This window comes from Elgaria multicarinata, chromosome 2, assembly GCF_023053635.1.
Source record: "Elgaria multicarinata webbii isolate HBS135686 ecotype San Diego chromosome 2, rElgMul1.1.pri, whole genome shotgun sequence".
Classification (NCBI taxonomy): Eukaryota; Metazoa; Chordata; class Lepidosauria; order Squamata; family Anguidae; genus Elgaria; species Elgaria multicarinata.
The window spans coordinates 20,562,030-20,582,081 of record NC_086172.1 but is presented as its reverse complement, the minus strand read 5'-3'; the positions used below and the strand labels follow the sequence as shown (position 1 = coordinate 20,582,081).

At 43.7% G+C, this 20,052-nt stretch overlaps 1 protein-coding gene across 1 annotated transcript in view; it reads right to left on the bottom strand.

The window, feature by feature from the left end:
* The window catches only part of VWC2L (von Willebrand factor C domain containing 2 like), a 154,237-nt gene that overhangs the window by 110,517 nt on the left and 23,668 nt on the right, over positions 1 to 20,052 (bottom strand). Inside the window, exon 2 of the mRNA XM_063116105.1 lies at positions 365 to 494. Coding sequence (XP_062972175.1) covers positions 365 to 494 — 130 coding nt within the window. The remainder of the gene's footprint in view (positions 1 to 364; positions 495 to 20,052) is intronic.

The window sequence follows — 20,052 nt, the reverse complement described above, 5'->3', positions numbered from 1 at the left end:
GATATGGGGTGGAGCCTTTGGAGGACTCAGGCGCTTGTCTAACACGTTTGTGATTAGCGTGTGGTTAATGAAATTGGGACCTTGACAGGTTTTAAGGTGTCATATGTGACCATACGCCTTGTGGTTAGTGCTAGCCACAGGGAAGCATGGTTACGCTAACCACAGAGCCCTCAGTGTCCACTGAACAGGCCCACTGATAACTTAGGTCCCATTCATTCCAATGGGTCTGTCCTATGTAAGACTAATATTGGATAGGATCCTTAATTTTTCCTAGTGAAGTAAAGCTTCTAAGTGGTGAAAATGTTGTTGTTCTGTTTGAAATAATTTTATGACATTTTGCTTGTTTAATGTATTGGAAGCTTACCATTTTTGCAGACTGGACAACACTGTTCTGGTTCATAGACTGGGTTGACACATTCAGGGACGGCACAGTCTGCTACAACGCAGTGAACTTCGTTGCTGGGCTCACAGCGACACCATTCACACGGAGAGGGCTAGGAACAAAGCTCAAATTAGCTCATTTTCACCCTTTTAGTAGCTCAATTCAATAATATATTTCATTCTCAAAATTCCACGTAACTCATTCACCACACATAATTGGACAATATGGCCCATGCACATAATGATATAAAAACAAGCTTCACTTGATCTACAACTGTCTGCTTGAGATTTCATGTTTACTTCCAAAGGTTCAACAAAGATTCCTCAGCAGGGGAAGGTAACACCCACACTGCTTAGACAAAAATGCCCCTTCCTTCCCCTGGCAGGCACAGGAGCTACTGACTGGATAAAGGGACAGGATTTCCCCATTGTTGATTAGCAGAACTTCCGCCTTCCCCAGGCTAGAGGAATACATGTATGGGGGCTACCCAACCATCAGCTTAGGAAAACAAGTAGACACAATGGCAGAAAGGCCTAAGAAGGGCAGCTCAAGTCAGGTGGGGCATAATGTACAGTTAGATCTTCCTTCATTTTTGTACTTTAAAAAAACACTTAAGGTAAAACACCTGAGAGCTCATGGGTGCTGATGCTTTCTGTTGTTTGGACCTACCTGCTCATGGCTCTTGGCTTAATTTTACCTTTTGATGGGCAGCTGTGAGCTGTCCACCATTTTAAATTCCCCACAATGCTCTGGACTTGGGGTCTCCAACCCCCGGGCCACAGACCGGTACCGGTCCGTGGCCTGTTAGGAACCGGGCCACGCAGGTGAGCTGCTTTCACCCCCACCCCCATTCCAGCGTACCTGGGCACGGGGTGCCATCTTGCCTGCCCAGCAGAAGCGAAGCCAGGACACTGGGGTGGGGCGGCTTTGGAACGGCGCGCCCGGCCAGAAGCCGCTCTGGGAGAGCAACTTCCGGGTGCGCCGTTCGAAAGCCGCTGGGTGCCCACCCAGCCAAAGCAAAGCCAGGACGCTGGAGTGGGGGGGGGCAGGGGGCTTCCCCAAACCATCCCCTCAACACTCCCCCCGGATCTCCCCCCGGTCCATCTTCCACGAAACCGGTCCCTGGTGCCAAAAAGGTTGGGGACCGCTGCTCTGGACATAGCAACACTACATTGGGTTATTGCAGAACATTTTAGATGGCTGCCAGTTTGCAACCACCTTCCCACTACAGTGTACAAGCTCCACTGTTGCTCACTAAGGCCATGGAGGGGGGCACTAAGTGTCAGGAGTCCAACCAGGCAGTCCTTTGCCAGGTCCCCTTCAAACCTGGAGCTTGCCCTGGCCAAAATAGGCCTTTTACTATTTTGCATTTTGTACTAGTGTAACCCTATACAAGTCTACTCAAAAGTACCCATCGTGTTCAATGGGACTTATTTCCAGTTAAGCATGTATAGGATTGCAGCCTTAGTGTAATATGTATATTACATATGTATTTTTAACTGCAATTTTTAATGTTTTTGAATGGAAATTGCTTAGAGATTTCACTGTATTTAGTACCATACTACTACTACTACTACTACTAATAATAATAATAATAATAATAATTACAACAATAACAATAGCAATCTCATTTCATTACCGCTGAGGGATTTTATTATATTTAGCGGTATATAAATATCACAAATAAAATGAATAAACAAAATAAAATATTGTCAAAAATATTTTGGGTGTGCTTCTGACTCAAAAGCCTATTTTTCTTCCAAAGAGTGGACACAAGAATATTGGTATGTTGAGATTCCAGTGAATGGTGCATTCACTGAACTAAACTACAGGGTGATACAAGTTGCTGTTCAACAAAAGGCTTCCCTCATCGGACATGGAAATTCCAATATGAAAACCGAAACTCACAAATTCGGCTCATCTCTATACATGCCTACCTTGTAATTCTTCATGGGAATATCTAGGCAGATTAATGTGTAATCAAAGCCACTATATTTGTTGGTGTCAGAGGTTATTGAACATGATTCGAACATATATCACCGATTCTGGCCTGCTTGCACTGGCTGCCTGTATGTTTCCGAGCCCAATTCAAGGTGGTGGTTTTAACCTATAAAGCCTTACAGGGCTTAGGACCACAATACCTGACGGAACGCCTCTCCTGACATGAACCTACCCGTACATTGCGCTCAACATCTAAGGTCCTCTTCCGAGTGCCTCCTCTGAGGGAAGCTCGGAAGAAGGCAACCAGGGAGAGGGCCTTTTCAGTGGTGGCCCCCCAATTATGGAATGATCTCCCCGATGAGGCTCGCCTGGCGCCAACCTTGTCATCTTTTCGTTGCCACATCAAGACCTTTCTCTTCTCCCAGGCATTTAACAGCATATGCTAAGTTTCTTTTTAAAGTGGACCCCAGAACTGTTGTTGTTTAAATGGATACTGTTGTATTATACTGTTGTTTTTATATTTTTGATGGTTTCAAATTTTGTACACTTTTTAGGGTTCACTGTTTTTAACTTCTGTAAACCGCCCAGAGAGCTTTGGCTATGGGGCGGTATATAAATTTAATAAATAAATAAATGATGTTGTTACATCTAGCCCACCTAAGTCCGAAAGGATAGAAATGTGCCGCTTCAACTTGCAATGCACTCAGCCTGGACTCTGAATGCTTTTTTGGCCTCCCTCATCCTTCCACGGATACAATTCTAGGTATAATATCTGTGACTTTCCAGGGAAGAGGAAAACACTCCATACTGGGCAATAATGATATCACTTTGGGGGTTTATGTTTGCATGTAGCACACAAGGGCACCCTGCTCCTGGCCGGGGTTGTTTTGGTCATGTGCAAGGCTGACATTTAGACCGAACCACAAAATGCTTGTACATGTCAAGCACTCAAGAAGGAAGCAAGAGGTCTGCAGTCGTTCTCTCTGGTGAGACAATTCCACCACATGCAAACTCCTCAATCTAGACAAAAGATTTGTGGATGCTTTTGCAAATGAGCTGCAAACTCACCAGCTGGCATCTTTAGTACCTAGTATGATGTTTTCTTCATATAATGTGATGTTTTCTTGTCCCACCACAGCCAAAACCATGCTAGCTTGCTGTGCCCAACATGGCTTTATTTGTTAATAAAAGAATGAAGTGTGCTTTGGCGGCTTTATTTCCCTCCCCCTTTAAATAGGGTTCTTTCGCCTCCCGTTGACTCCAATGGAGAGCATTTACTATGTCACATCCAGGACTGGTACAACTCTGAGCCTGTTTCAGGGGAACAGAACAGTTTGGGATCCTGTTAATTCAAAGCCTCCCCTGACACACTCATGCAACTCCCCGTTTCTGCCCGCAACACTGGGCAGAAATAGATGCAAAAATAGATGCAATATATTAGAGATATAAGTGATATATACAATATATATACAGTTTGTAATCAATCTACAGAACAACTTCTCCTAGCTGGTTTGTTGTTTATTCGTTCAGTCGCTTCCGACTCTTCGTGAATTCATTGACCAGCCCACGCCAGAGCTTTCTGTCGGCCGTCGCCACCCCTAGCTCCCCCAAGGTCAAGTCTGTCACCTCCAGAATATCATCCATCCATCTTGCCCTTGGTCCTTCCTTTTGCCTTCCACTTTCCCTAGCATCAGCCTCTTCTCCAGGGTATCCTGTCTTCTCATTATGTGGCCAAAGTACTTCAGTCTTGCCTTTAATACCATTCCCTCAAGTGAGCAGTCTGGCTTTATTTCCTGGAGTATGGACTGGTTTGATCTTCTTGCAGTCCAAGGCACTCTCAGAATTTTACTCCAACACCACAGTTCAAAAGCATCTATCTTCCTTGTTCTTACATCCCTTTAAACAAATCCAACAGTGAAAAACCTCCACAATAACAATTAATAAAGAAATCCAGAAACAAAAAAATGTCCAATGTCACCAGCACTGAAGTTCACAGTAGCATTTAGTATCATACTTTTGTTTCTGTTTTTCTTTGTTAATTGTTATTGTGGAGGTTTTTCACTGTTGGATTTGTTTAAAGGGATTTAAGAACATGTACCACCTAGGAGAAGTTGTTCTGTAGATTGATTACAAACTGTATATATGTTGTATATATCACTTATATCTCTGATATATTGCATCTATTTTACATCTCTAAATGAATTTTTGTGGTTGAGTGTTATCACCCTTATTGTGCTAGAGTACAATCTACTCCATATCTATTGTCATATCCAGGGGAGCTTTCAATGGCAGGCCTCCCTCACTGCTCCCTGATCTCTCTCTGCCTCTGCAGGCACCATCCTAGGGGCATGTGTACACCTCCTGGTGGAGGGGGGAGGATCTCACGATATGCTGATCACGAGATCCTCCTCCTTAGTCCATATGCGGTTCATGGCGTCCCGGGAGGAAGGAGGACGTCGTGCCTGACATTTTTTTTAAAGAAAAGGAGCTGGAGTGCACAGTAAGTAAAAAAAAAGCCCTGATCCCTCTCCCCCCCACCACCCCCGATGCGCACAGAGCGCTTGAAGAGCTCCGTACCCTGTGCCTGTTTTCCGGCTCCTCGTGTTTACTTGCGAGGAGCTGGGACAAAACCGGGACAGTTGCCCACACTCTTGGGACGAACCTGAGACCACGGGGGAAAACGGGCTAAAAGCAGTTCCGGTAATCCCGGGGAAAATGGAGGGATCATCTCTCCCTGCCCCCAGGATCCCCTGTGCATCATGTGGCTGTACAGGGATGATCCCGGGGCGATCCCCAGGATAAGGCATGGTGTAGACATGCCCTAAGGCCTCTCAGCATCCATCCTTGTAAAGGAGCATGCCTCCCTTCACAGGGGTAACAACTCTACTATTCTTTATATTGGCAACCATACAGTGATGTTTTGCTGCTGAAGAAAACCAAAAGCCCAGGTTCAAGTCCCGCTCAGCTATGAACTTGCTGGGTGGCCTTGAACCCTCTCCCTGCTTGATACTGCACTGTGCTACTCAATATTACACAGATTAGACTGGGACAGGTCAGCCCTGCAGTGATAGTATTCTCCCAGCTGATTGCACGATTGAAATCCCCCCCCCCCAACATTCACCCCAGTCTAGACTAGGGTGACCATATGAAAAGGAGGACAGGGCTCCTTCATCTTTAACAGTTATATTGAAAAGGAAGTTTCAGCAGGTGTCAGTTGTATATATGGGGAACCTGGGGAAATTTCCTCTTCATCACACCAGTTAAAGCTGCAGGTGCCCTGCCCTCTTCTAAATCTGGTCACTCTAGTATAGCTCCTGCACCTTTAACTGTTGTGATGAAGAGGAAATTTCCCCAGGTTCCCCATATATACAAATGACACCTGCTGAAATTCCCTTTTCTATGCAACTGTTAAAGATGCAGGAACCCTGTCCTCCTTTTCATATGGTCACCCTAGTCTAGACCATATGGTCACCTCCTTAACCAGGTGCCCTGCAGATACACCCAGAATGCCGGGAATTGTGGTTCAACACATCTAGAGGGCATCTGGTTTGAGAAGGCTGAACTACATTCTAGAAACACCAAAGTATTGAAAGCCAAACAAATACCACATAAAACCAAGCAGATTGCTCCTAATTTTTGAAAATCAATATCAGTGAGATAAATTCTGTTTAAATGAAACTTAAACACAACCAAAAGGAGGGTGCCTGCAATATCATTGCATTATACATTTTGAATAGCTTTGCTCTCCCTGCTTCCCATCACCTGCAAAAAAATAAAAATGCTAAAGAAGTCTTGGAGGCATAAAACTCTTTGCAGTTCACTTCAGAGATGCTCCATATGTTCTGTCTCAGTGTCTATGGAATGTAATCCAGATCACTGCTCTGTTTCCTTGTGACTGTAAATTTAGATACAAATCAGTAGTCCTTAAGCTAAAGGAGAAATCTGTGGGAATTGGTTCCCTCTGCCTAATTATCATCCCAATTTGATGCTCCTCCTGATTTTCACTCCATCTACCTGTTTTGCATTCAACAGCAGCAAGAAGGAAATAAGCAGAAGGATTTGTGCTAGGATCCATGAGAAAATTATTATCCTCGCTGCACACAAAATGTAGAAGCAGCTGAGATACTTTCAGCTATTTTTTGTGATGTAACGAGACCTTCTTTCATTAGCATGTCCCATGGGTTTTTCTTTTCACCAGAATATTACACTCATTTCAGAGATGTCAAGAAATGTACTGCAAGTTTCCAGTGTCACTACACGCTCGCTGCATACGCCAGGAACGAAGGAGCATCAATGGATGTAGAAAATGCCCCCGCATGACTTTGCTCTGAGTAAATGAGACATGACAGATGTATCTTTTTTGCTTCTGTTGTGTTAGTGTTACCTGAAAATGACATTGGAGAGAAATAAGATGTTGTATGACACCGAAAGCAACTGTCAGGATGAGAAAAAAAAAATCACACCACCGGATGGAATAAAGAACTTTTCAAATCTTTAGAGAATGAGTATTTTTGAAACCAGTTCTGGACTTTTTCTCACTATTTATTTTCCACCACATCAAATTCAGTAGTTTTGTTTTAGTTTACAGTGCTTTGCTGCCAGCTGCAACTCTGCACACACACAGTCTGTTTCTTCACTCAAGCATATTTTTCCATCATCCTTTTCCAGTATCAATGCTAAGAATATAAAGCTTTTGCACAGGAATCAATACAGGCCTTTATAGCTCTTCTCCTGGGCCTTGAGAGCTCAGGTAGAAACTGATCTCAAAAGTGCTCATATGGTCCTCTTGGCAAAAGTTAAAAGCCCTTTAGGCTGCAGTCCTATGCCCACTTACCTGGGAGCAAATCCTATTGAACTGAATGAGGCTTACTTTTGAGTAGACCTGTAGAGCATCACAGTCTTTCAGGATAGATACCTACTGAGGGACACTTGGGTCTCCTTCCTACACATCCACAGTGTCTAGGTGCCCACTGGATGAAAAATCTAACAGCATGAAACCTCCTTCATAAATGTAGTAGAACGGAATGTGGGGCTGTGCGATTCCTCTTCTACAGTCTTGAAGCAGCTTGCTTAAGATGGATGAAGTCGGGATTTGTTGCAGTGGTAGCAGCCAGGAACGTATGTTTGAACATGGGACAAGTCACATATGCAGGAAGTATTCCCCCTCAATTATTTTAGCAAGTTTTCATTTGGAAGAGGAGGTTTTCCAGTGGCAGTCAATTATATATAGGCTCTAGTATATATAGGGTGACTAGGGTGACCATATGAAAAGGAGGACAGGGCTCCTGTATCTTTAACAGTTGCATAGAAAAGGGAATTTCAGCAGGTGTCATTTGTATATATGGGGAACCTGGGGAAATTTCCTCTTCATCACAACAGTTAAAGGTGCAGGAGCTATACTAGAGTGACCAGATTTAGAAGAGGGCAGGGCACCTGCAGCTTTAACTGGTGTGATGAAGAGGAAATTTCCCCAGGTTCCCCATATATACAACTGACACCTGCTGAAACTTCCTTTTCAATATAACTGTTAAAGATGAAGGAGCCCTGTCCTCCTTTTCTATGGACCATATGAAAAGGAGGACAGGGCTCCTTCATCTTTAACAGTTGCATAGAAAAGGTAATTTTAGCACGTGTCATTTAGTATATATGGAGAACCTGGTGAAATTTCCTCTTCATCACAACAGTTAAAGCTGCAGGTGCCCTGCCCTCTTTTAAATCTGGTTACTCAAGTATAGCTCCTGCAACTTTAACTGTTGTAATGAAGGGTGAATTGCACCAGGTTCCCCAAATATACAAATGACACCTGCTGAAATTCCCTTTTCAATACAACTGTTAAAGATTCAGGGGCCATGTCCTCCTTTTCATATGGTCACCCTAAGTATATATATTTATCACCTTCATAAATCTAAAAATGAATAAATAATGTTTACTTGCCTCATGAGTCTATTCCAACTTCTGGCAAGCTAAGGTTTAGACCACGTGTACTACATTTAAAAAATGGGGCATTAGACAATAGGTGCCATCTTGTCAAGACTGTGTCAGTAAATTCCAAAATCCTTACATTGCATATGAAAAAAACATATTCCTTTTCGGTTAAGTTGCTATTTCTGTGCTAATCCTATCACCTTGTGGCATACAAAATTAAACAAAAAATCCTATGCATGTTTGTTTCTTTTAAATAAGAGAATCATGATGTTTATAAACCTCTGTCATGTTTGCCCTTGGCTTTCTCTTCACTGAGCCAAGGAGATCTCATATTTTTAGGCTCTGCCTAAGGGGAAAGTGTACTGTATTTCTGTTCATTTTTTTATTTCCTTCCAGGAAAAATGTCTAATTTAATTATACCGGTATTGTGTGTGTGGTGGGGAATCAGAAATGCTTGCAGCAGTATGTCAGATGGAGGCATCATGATATTTTCCATATTTAATCGCAATTGTATTCACTGTATAGTTGCGTTCCCCCGCAAATCAGAGTGCGATAAAATGCTGGTGTGATGGAGCCCAAAGAACACTAAAGAAACCAAGCAACCTTACACCTGTCTACATAAGTCCTCTTGAGTCTTTTGTTATAAGTTGCCATGAATCTTCTTTGAGAATGGAATCAAAGAAACTTTAATGATAAAGATGATGATAATAAAATATTGAGCTTCATTGAGTTTAATGGGACTTACTTTTGAGCAGACATGTATAGCATTGTACAGCATTACTCAAGTAAGTGTGTACAGGTTTGCATCCTGAATAATGGACTTCTTTAATTATCCAAACAATAAGCTATTTATCTCTATGAATGGAAGAAAATAACTTCAGAGAGACAGCTGAGAAATAGCACAGCAGGAACTGGTGTGTGTGTGTGTGTAAGTATAATGGGGGTGGGGACAGGACCTCCAGCTCTTTTTCTTGATTCTCTTGTCAACTCCATCTGTTTTAATTCCCCCAGGCTTCTCTTACTCAGCTATGATTCACTCCAGCTGCTGTGGCTTTGTTTACTTATCATTCCCAGGCAAATGTCACACATGGTATGCGCTCTGGAGTGCACATCGACCAACTTTGCCATGTTTCAGGAGCTACTGGGGTCAGGATTTAAAGATGTCTCAATTATGGAACAAGGCCCTTTTGGAAACAGTTTGCAAAGTTTCACTGAGTGATGTTCAAGGGGATGAAAACATATCCTATCAAGCATACCAATAACTAAGACATGAAACTCACTTCTAAAACTCGGAAGTGCTAAAGAAATGGCGATGAAGTCTCATCATGAAGACAGCAGACTTAGAGGAGAGAACAAGAAAGACACAGTGGTCAAGAGAGATGAATTCTGCCTCCTCCCTGCAGTCCACTGAGAGTTGGGTAAGCAAGGAGGGGAGTCGTTGATGAGTTGGTTAGAGAAAATGCCAATTTAAAATGGTTCCTCATTCACTTGCTGCTCTCCCACCTGTCTCCCACTAGTACCTTAACTGAAATTTGGTAGGGCCACTGAGGTCCATACAAAATGGCCTCAGGAGGCAGATCTGGCACAGGGTCATTTTGCTGGCCATCCTTGGCATGCCATCCGCCCCTTCCCACACCAAGTGTGGGTTTGACCATTTCTCTGAAACTCTTCAGCTTCACCTTTCTCTCCCTACTGCTGACCCATAATAGAATCATAGAATAGCAGAGTTGGAAGGGGCCTACAAGGCCATCGAGTCCAACCCCCTGCTCAATGCAGGAATCCACCCTAAAGCATCCCTGACAGATGGTTGATTAATTTGTTGATTAATCATTTCTGTGTCAATGATGTCCATTTTTGCTTTGGTTCTTGTTCTGCTTGCATTTATTATGATCTTGGGCTTTTTAAATATATATATATATATATATATATATATATATATATATATTTGTGTTATCTCACTGCGTTTTATTGTTGTTTTTACTGCAATTTCTATGAAGCACTGGAAAGGCTTGAGGTCTACAGAAGCAAGGAAATAAAGTCAGGCCTGAGAGCTTTTAGTTTTCTGTTGGGAAGGGTAACCCTGAGAGGAATAGTTTCATTTCTCCAGTTAAGGTTTATTCCCTGGTTAAGATTCATTTCCTCAAAGTAGGAACCTTATTTTCTGTTTTGGAGGAAGAAGGTATAAAAGTGAGCAGACCAGGGTCAGAGAAAGACGGGATGGAGAGAGAAAGACAGTGAGCAGAGGGTTGGACTCAATGGCCTCATAGGCCCCTTCCAACTCTACTATTCTATGATTATATGAAGATCTTAAGGAAAGAGCAGAAAGAAGCAGATTGGGGTAAAAGAACTTTTATTTTCTTTTAATGCCTTTGCATCACTGAGCTATATTAACTAAATGCCTTTAGTTTTAACTTGCTTGTTTTATTTTACTAGTACATTATTGTGTTAAGCCACAAGTGTCCGGAGTGTTACTCACCCCACATCTGCAGCCTAAACCCCACGTTACTGGGAAGGGGAAAATAAAAACAAGGAAGGTGGGACTCCGAAGGCAGCATAGATCCTTAAAGAGTTGCTCAGGGTCATAGAAGTAACCATGAGAGCAACTTTTATATTTCGTAGAAAAGCGGGATACAAATATTTAAAGTAAGGAAGCTGATAAACAAATAAGCAGTTGGAACATCTGAGGAGAGCCCTGCCTTGTGAGGGGCTGCCATGGCCCAGAGATTCAGAAGCAGAGGAAACTCAGGTGTCTAGGAGAAAACATGCCCCTCCATGTCTATTTTGTGGTATCTAAAATGTAAAAGGCTATCAGACAGCATCACAGAAATGGCTGGGAGAATGGATTTCCCCTCTTCTCTGCAGTCCCCTGTTTGTCCCCCTCCCAGATCTTCTCTGGAGGGTTGAGGGGCTTCTGGGGTGGATTTGGAGAGAATGGGGTGCTATGGGGGAGGGGAGAAGAGGGCAAGGGGACATCTCCTCCAAGAGCAGATATCCACTCACATGACTTTGCATTTAACACATTGTAAACCAGCTTAGAACTTCAGTCAGTAGGCAGGATATAAACATTCCATGTTAACAAACAAAATGCACAACCTTTAGGAAGCCCTTTACCTAAAGGAAAAGTATTTTTCCTTGGAATTTGCATTGATATAATAGGACAGGGAAACAACATATTTTATTGTTGTAAGACGCCTTGCAAGGGTTTCTGCCCGGAAAGGTGGCCAAGAAATGTTTTAAATAAATAAATATTTGGCAAAATGTCACCTCTTCTCTGTGATTAACCTGCTTTGCCCAAATAATAACATCCACCCACTGGTGAACGTTACCACTTGATTTGCTGTTGCCACCTGGAACACACCCTGCAGACATATCTTAATCTGAAGCCAAAGGTTAGAGTGGGCCTAAATTCAGAGTGAAATTGATTATGTAAACAACTCAGATACAGAAGACCTTGTATGAATCTGATGTCCGCTTCTGTTCTAGCAGTGGCTCCCTACTGGGAAACTTTTGAACAGAAAATCAAAATTGCAACTATACTGCAACTGAATGACAGAATATTGAGAGTATTATACTGGTGCAAATCTTTGCTATGGTTGCTTTGTTTTTTTCAACTGACCCTGCTCCTGTATCATTACAGGCAGGCCAATATGCAGGTTTTTAGCAGATGAAGTTTTCCTTGATATGGAGATAAAGTGATTTGAAAAGTTTCACCTATTTCATTCCTGTATGTCAAGCTGTTCCTAACAGCTCAGGAGCTGGGTCAGTCAAAAGAGTTGACAACCCTGTCTAGAATGAATGTGGCTGAGTTCGGACGACGCACTAATCAACGGTTATTTACTTATTTATTTAGAGTATTTTTATGCCGCACCTCAGCCAAAAGGCTCTCGGAGCGGCTCACAATTTATCAATAAAGAAGGTAGTCCCTACCCTCAGGCTTACATTCTAAAAAAGACATGACACACAAGGAAAAGGGGATGTGGAGGGAAGAGGAAGAAAATAAAAAGGAATTAAGGATTAACAGAATTCCCATTCTGTTCCTATTACCCCCACCCTCCAAATTATTAGTGTGTCATCCGAACTCAGCCTGTGTGTGTGTCTGTGCACCTAGGCAGTAAATGGAATTCTACTTGCCATATTTTCAGCTTGGTGGTGTGTTGCAGCATTTGGGGACTTCCTTTTTAAAGACTTGAATGGAGGAAGATAGGAGGATAATGGAAGATTCTTGTCTTACCCAAGGAGGTGAAAATAGTTGCACCTGCTGTTCTCCTTTACATCTGGTTAGAGTGAGCCAATTCTGGAGGTATTAGTTCTCACAACTTCTCAATGGCCCCCATCGGTTAATGTGAAGGTTCCATCTGGGTGAATTTTGCTTTCTAAAACAGGTTCCACCTGCTGAATTTCTCTTTTGTATCAGATTACCACAAAGTCTCAGTTTTGACCTCACACTTCAGGTTTCAGCCCCCTTCTCAGGATCTTCACGAGGATGAGTAAAATCTCAGGGTGAGGGACCAAACTCAAGTGTGGGAAAGACTATTTTCTCCTTGGTTCAATGAGGGCTTGTCCACCAGGCTCCACACCTGACCTTCAGCAAAATGAGCCAGCTGCCACTAAGCTCCACCCACCCTACCAAGCTCCACCCCTTAGCCCCCAGGCTGTACCTCCTCTGCATCTCAGGGTCTTTGCTTTAGGAGACCTGTCAACTGTATTTACTTTGCACATGGTGCTCTACTTCACAGGATATACTTGGGAACTCTGTTGTGAGAATCACGCCTCAGATAAAATAGGAATAGTAATTTATTTATTTATTACATTTATATTACATAGCCGAAAATCTCTGCTGCCCCAGTTTATTGCCCCAGTTTATTCCTGAACAATAGAGCCCTTCCAGCGAGGCAGTCATCTCAGATGTCAGCAAGAACTTGGAGAAGAGAGCAAATTTTCCAACTGCACAAATGCCCTATCACACACACACACGGCCACTGCCCAAGCCAAACACATTATTTCTCTTTCACAACTGGACAGATTATCACCAACACTAGTAGCACCTTAAACTGAAAGACAGATTGACAGGGCCATACAGATACCCAGGAAGGATAACAGACCAAGAGAAGTACTCCACTGGTTGTCACCTACATACAGCCCCCAATTGAAACCACTGCGATGGATCATCGTGAACTCCAACCCCTCATCAGCACAGACACTTCTCTCTCACAAGCCTTGGGAGGCAGGCCAGTCCTGGCCTACAGACAGCCTCCCAGCCTGAAGCAGATGCTAACCAGCAACAGTACACAGGACAGAGGCACCAGACCATGCAATAGACCCAAGTGCCAACTCTGCCCCCACATCTATTCAGGCAACACTCTCACAGGACCCAACAACATCAGTCACACCATCAAGGGATCTTTCACCTGTATCCTTATATAATTTGTGTTACGTGCCATCCCTGATTTTGTCTGTTGTAGAAGTCTCGTGTGGTGCAGAGCGGTAAAGCAGCAGTTTCTGCAGCTGAAACTCTCCCCACGGCCTGAGTTCGATCCCAGCGGAAGCTGGTTTCAGGCAGCCGGTTCGGGTCGACTCAGCCTTCCATCCTCCCGAGGTTGGTAAAATGAGTACCCAGCTAGCTGGGGGAAAGGTAATAACGGCCGGGGAAGGCAACGGCAAACCACCCCGCTATAAGGCCTGCCAAGAAAATGCCAGCAAAAGGTGGCATCCCTCCAAGAGTCAGTAATGACTCAGTGCTTGCACGAGAGGTTCCTTTCCTTTCCTTAAGTTCTTAATAAACACACACATAACACGTGTCTTATTTCCCCCCACCACCACTTTTTTCAGCTGCACATTATCAGATTTCCAACTGCACATTTTTTTCTCCCAACTGCACATTTTGCGTCCAAATGCACACTAACCCACCCACCCCCGTCATATGCCATGTGGGATGCCCTGTGCCGCCTACACTTAGCTTGATGCCTCCAGGTGTGGTGGGGGTTGCTTGAAGTGATGACGAAAGAGTCAACTGCCGGTCTAGTCAGCTTTGGTACATGAAATGGGAGGGGACGCCATCTTGCTCTTTGCCTAAGGCAGCAGAATGCTTTGGGATGGCCCTGCTGAGCAAAGTAACTGTAGCTTCTTTTTGTTTGCTTGCTGAATTGATATTCTGCATTTCTATATGGATAGCTGCTCTTTTTGAAGAGGATGTACCTGCTGAATAAAGTTGCCAGATTTCCTGAGGCTTAAAACCTGAGGCTCAGTAGGGGGAGTCTGATTTCAAGAGTGGGGGCTGAACCACTTCATCTATGATGATGACGACGACGATGACAGATTTTAAGCAAGCCTCTCCCTCTGATAGATCCCCAGTGAAAATCATTGCTCTCTTGTCCATGGCATTTCAAACTATATTTATGATGCCTGTCCTCAAGTCCACCTCTCCTGCTAAGTTATTGATTCTGGAATAACATACTGGAAAAGGTGTGGGTCATGGCAGTGGCAGCTTAAACTTTTGAAGCAGGGAGAAAGCTGAAAATGCCCCCTGGAGAAAACACCTTCTCCTCACCACCTTGCTACTAGTCCCTTGTCCTTCCTGAGATTTAACTCCTTCCCCTGGAGATCTTGCAAAACTGTTTTTGAACCCGGAGACTTGGCCAGCGTCAGCCCTGCTGTGCAGCAGGAAGCAACTGGCTTCATGTAGCACCAGGTGGGTGTCTGAATGGTGCAGCCAGACTCTTTAAGTGTGTGTGTGTGTGTGTGTGTGTGTGTGTTTGGTGCCATTTGGGCTTCGCTGCAGCAGGGGCATTTGGGTCCTGGTTCAGCCTGCAAAGTGTCCTGTGCCAGCACTGGACCTGACCACTCTACTGCTTAATCACCCAGAGACCAATAAGCTGGAATTTTGCATGCCAAATCACTTGACATAGCACCACAGAGAAGGATGCGGAGCTGTGGAGCTCAAGGCATAGTTACAGTATTTACAACATTTCCTTACACAAACTACACCATTATCTCCTTTTCCCAGGTAACTGCAAACTAACTCTCTCGGTATGTATGTAAGTTAAACTACAATTCCTGGGCTTCTTTGGGGAAGCCATGACAATTCAACTGATATAAAGCTGATATGAATTTATAGTGTAGCCACTAGTCTCTCATCCTTCCTCAGATTTCAGTGAATACCTGTCGGGACTGGGACACAAGCTGTGCCCCCAATGTCCCTGCAGGAGGAAGCGTCAGACTCTTCCATGTTCCGTATGAAGGTCTAAAGCAGTGGTTCCCAAACTTGGTTCCACCAACTCATGCCCAGTGCCCCCTACCCTACCCTATAAAAATCATTATTCAGAATAGTGGCTTTCAACGACCCACTAAGGAAGATAACAATAAAATTCAAAACAGTTACGATTAATTGAATATTTATTCAAAATCCAATTACATTTTTTAATTTATTCAATTAAACATAATTGATGAACTTGATCCAGAGATATCGTCTTTTCAAAGTCTGATAGTTGTTTAGCAAGAATATTAGATATCACATTTAGTAATATCTAAAATGTGATTTAGATATCACATTTTAGATATCTAGAATGTGATTTAGACATCACATTAAATATCACATTTAGTCAAAAGCACCAAAACGCTAAAAAAGAGACATACTCTGCTTGGTGTGCCCCGCCACGCCAGCTGCAAACAGAGACGTTCGCTCCCTTTTCCCTCCCTCCCTCGGCAAGCCTGGGGCGGGTCCTTCCCATTTAAAAGGGCCGCGCTCTTCTGGATCCTGCTGGTCTGGGCGTCCGGGCTGAGCAGCGGCATTGGCGTCCGGGTGGAGGAGCTGAACTGAGAAGCTGAGAATGAGAAAGGGGCTGTGCGTGGGAAGCACCCGCCAACAGGCTTGTTGAGGGAGGGAGGGAAAAAAGAGTGAATGCCTCTGTTTTGCAGCCGACGTGGCGGGGCACACCAATCAGGGTATGTCTCTTCATTAGCGTTTTGGTGCTTTTGAAACATTTCAATTCACCGTTAAAAGGACTCTTCTTAAACAGTATTAATACATGTGCGAATTCTTCCCCTATATGGCTTGGGACCAAACTACCTTTTCCCATAAAAATGTCCCTGGGTTTTAAGACCTTCTGGAGAGGCGCTTCTCGGAAAAGACCACCTTGAGTGCCCTCCTACCGCCCCTTTGCCTCTTAGCACCCCCTGCCTCTTAACACCCCCCTATGCATCCCAAGGGGGTGGTACCGCCCACTTTGGGAACCACTGGTCTAAAGGTTTTAAGTGCTTTCTGCTGACTGGGGCTTAGAGGCCCAGGGTTCCTGATTGTGTGAAGGGTTCTAAGCGCTGTCATCAACTGAATGAGCTTAGAATCCACCATACTGAAGGCACAAAGGTCAGAAGAGGAGCCAATGCATGGGGATGTTGGGGTGTGTGGCTTGCATGTCTGCTCCTCCCAAGACTAAGCTGCCATGGGTTCCACAGAATGCCTGAAGGGGGCTCCTGTTGCCTCGGCGGCATTACAAGCGATAACATCATTTAGTCTTCCCCATCTCCCTCCTTCTCAATGTGCTTTCAGAAGCCACATAGATAATTCCCATGGGAGCTTATTGCCTGAGCCGTTCTTGTTTTGAGAAAGCGTTTTAATTTATATGAGGTGGTTGATTCCTTCTTCTTCTCTCACCAAGTCTGCCAAAGACGCATAAGATTCTGCGTGACGCACGGGCTGACTGCAGCCAGGCAGGAGCAGCTTGACCAAGCAGATTCTTGTTTGCTGAGGTGACTATGGATTGATCGTCCCTCGGGACTCCTCACAGTATGCTTCAATAAACTAATGAAGGTGTTAACCTGGTATTTGCTGGATGGGAGAGTTTGACAGATATGGAAGGACTTTTCAGGAAGTAATGCATGCAATATATATCACTATTATTCCACCAGATCTCTTGTTGCTGCTGCACTGCTCCTCTCCCTCCGCTGCCCCATCTCTCTCTCTCTCTCTCTCTCTCTCTCCCTCCCTCTCTCTCTCTCTCTCTCTCTCTCTCCTTTTCTTTGTTTCCAATCTTTTATTCTTTCTGTCATACAGCATTGTGTGGCTGGGAGCTTCTGTTTTGTGGTTTGGCATAGTTGGGAAGGTGGGTGGGTTGGAATTTGGATTTTCCTCCAAATTAATGGTCCCGTTAACGGTCCCATGTCCTGACCAAAATCAATAAAACATGTAATAATAATGGTGGAATAGAAAGCACCGGCTGCTATTATGGGATAGATGATGAAAAAATTCATTTTTATAAGTCAAGTACATCTTAATTATGAAGCGCAAATGCCTGGCATATGACCAATATCAGAAACCGTTTTTGTTCTGGAAAATGTCCTGGGTGATGTGGTGGGTTCTATGTCTTCCGTCTTACTTTTGATGTACATAAAACTTAAAAGAAAATTTAATTTTTCTAATTATTATTTTGCTCTAAGCCTTCCTTTCTTCTTTTAAGCTACGTGTTTGCCATTTGATCCTGCAAAGGGTGGTGAAATGGGAAGAAACGGCATGAACCATGATTGGATAGTGTGCAGTTTGTCCAGAAACATTGCTAAGGGTGGCACTAACTGCTGGTTAACTACACATTTTATAAAATGTATTAACCACTTTTTTTAAAAAAAAAAAAGCTCTGTGCAATATTATAAAAATATTGCATATAATCATACCAAAAAAGAGGGGGGAAAGGCAAAGAAAACCCACCAGTAAAGGGATAGAAAATCTAGCTACGGGCCTGGTTCACATGGCACAGGAAGCCTAAAGACAAACTTGTACAAAGGCAGAAGCTGTCTGCTGGCTGTAACAGCTGTTTCAGTTAACCGGAACCTCCCTGTTCTGTCTCTCCAAGCGGTAGGGTGAACCTATGAAAAGGAAGACAGGGCTCCTGTATCATTAACAGTTACATAGAAAATAGAATTTCAGCAGGTGCCATTTGGTATATATGGAGAACCTGGTGCAATTCACCCTTCATTACAACAGTTAAAGCTGCAGGAACTATACTCGAGTAACCAGATTTAAAAGAGGGCAGCTTTAACTGGTCTGATGAAGAGGGAATTTCACCAGGTTCCCCATATCTACAAATGACACCTGCTGAAGTTTCCTTTTCAATACAATTGTTAAAGATGTAGGAGCTCTGCCCTCCTTTTCATATGGTCACCCTATAGGCAAATCAGTGGAGGCCTTCTTCTTGGAGCAGAAGAGCGGAACGAGGGTGTCACAGCATGCAGGGCCGTTTCCTGTCCTCCCTTAGTTCTGTAAGAAGAATCCCGATGCTGCCAGAGGTGAGTTGGGTTATGCAGAGTTGGAACAGGGGGTGAGTGCTTCCCCGGTCAGAACCAAGAGTTGCAACAGGGTCCAAAACGTCTGACTACATAGAAGCTCTTCATAGGCCTACTGTGTAAACTAGGTGAAATGTAAGCACATTAATGTTCTATTAATATAGGTAGGAGAAGTAAGTTCATCCTTAACTCTCTCCCATAGAAATTAATGAGTATTATGAGTGCTTAACTTTGTCTAAATCGTGCTCTGTATATTCCTAATGGTTTTACACTTGATGGTGAATGTTCTATTGGTGGAGGGGGGGTCACCATTAGCTAACTTCAGAATTGAAAAGGCAAGCATGATATGACTGCTAATGCCTGTTTTAATGTGACTTACGCTGTAATTAAAGCAGTTTGAACATTAGGACAACATTCTCTGGTAGCCCTCTCTAATTACAGCTAACAGCAACAATTCGGTCTGAAGAGAATTTAATAAATCTTATTTCCAGGGAAAAGGCAGTGGGCAAATTTTGCTGGTCAACAGAAAGTGACCCCTACCTTCTCTTTTAAAATGACAAGCTTCTACACCTACTCTTCCACCCACCACATCTTTTTTCAAGGGCACGGGGCAAATACCATCTCTGTCACACAATATGTGCAAGCCCAGTTCTAGAAGATTAGCTGAAATGACCTTTTGGCACACTGTGTCAAGCCCGTGGGTATTTTGAGAAGCATTGTCAAGTAACTTAAGTATTTTATCTATTATTCGAATGACTTGTTACCTGCCCCACAGATCAGGTCGTGATGAAGAGGAAATTTCACCAGGTTCTCCATATATACAAATGACACCTGCTGAAATTCCCTTTTCTAGGCAACTGCTGAAGATACAGGAGCCCTGTCCTCCTTTCCAAGTCTCCTGCAGCTGTAACCGTCCTAGAAATTGCTAGAGCCTAGTGTGGTAATGTCATAATATCTACACTGCCAGAGCATTGAACACTATGATCAGGCACACACTGCCTAGTAAGCTGCATCACAGTATTATTTGCCCAGTTCTGTTCTCCTGGCAATGTAGGAATAGATGCTTTCAGACTTCAGAATGTTCTGGCAAGGTTAGGACAATAGAGACCTACTTAGTTTATGTGGTTGGTGCAGGAGACAGAGTAGAAGAATAGGAAATGTGAATTCACAAGACAATGGAGTGGCTAGCCGGAGAGGAAGAGGCACTGGTGAGACCTTTCCTGAAGAAATCCTCCCTGGACCCAGAGGATCTCAACTACTTCTTGCTGGTGGCAAATGCTCCTTTCCTGGGCAATGTCCTTGAACACGTAGTTGCTAACCAGCTCCAGGCATCCTTTGATGAGGCCAATTAGCTAGATCCGTTTCAATCAGGATTCAGGCCAGAGTTTGGCATGCAAACAGCCTTGATCATCCTGTTCGACAACCTATCTTGTGAGATAGACAGGGTGTGTGTGCTCTTGTTGATCCTCCTTGATCTCTCGGTGGCTTTCTGTATCATCGACACCATTCTTCTGGGGTAAGTGTCTGAGTTG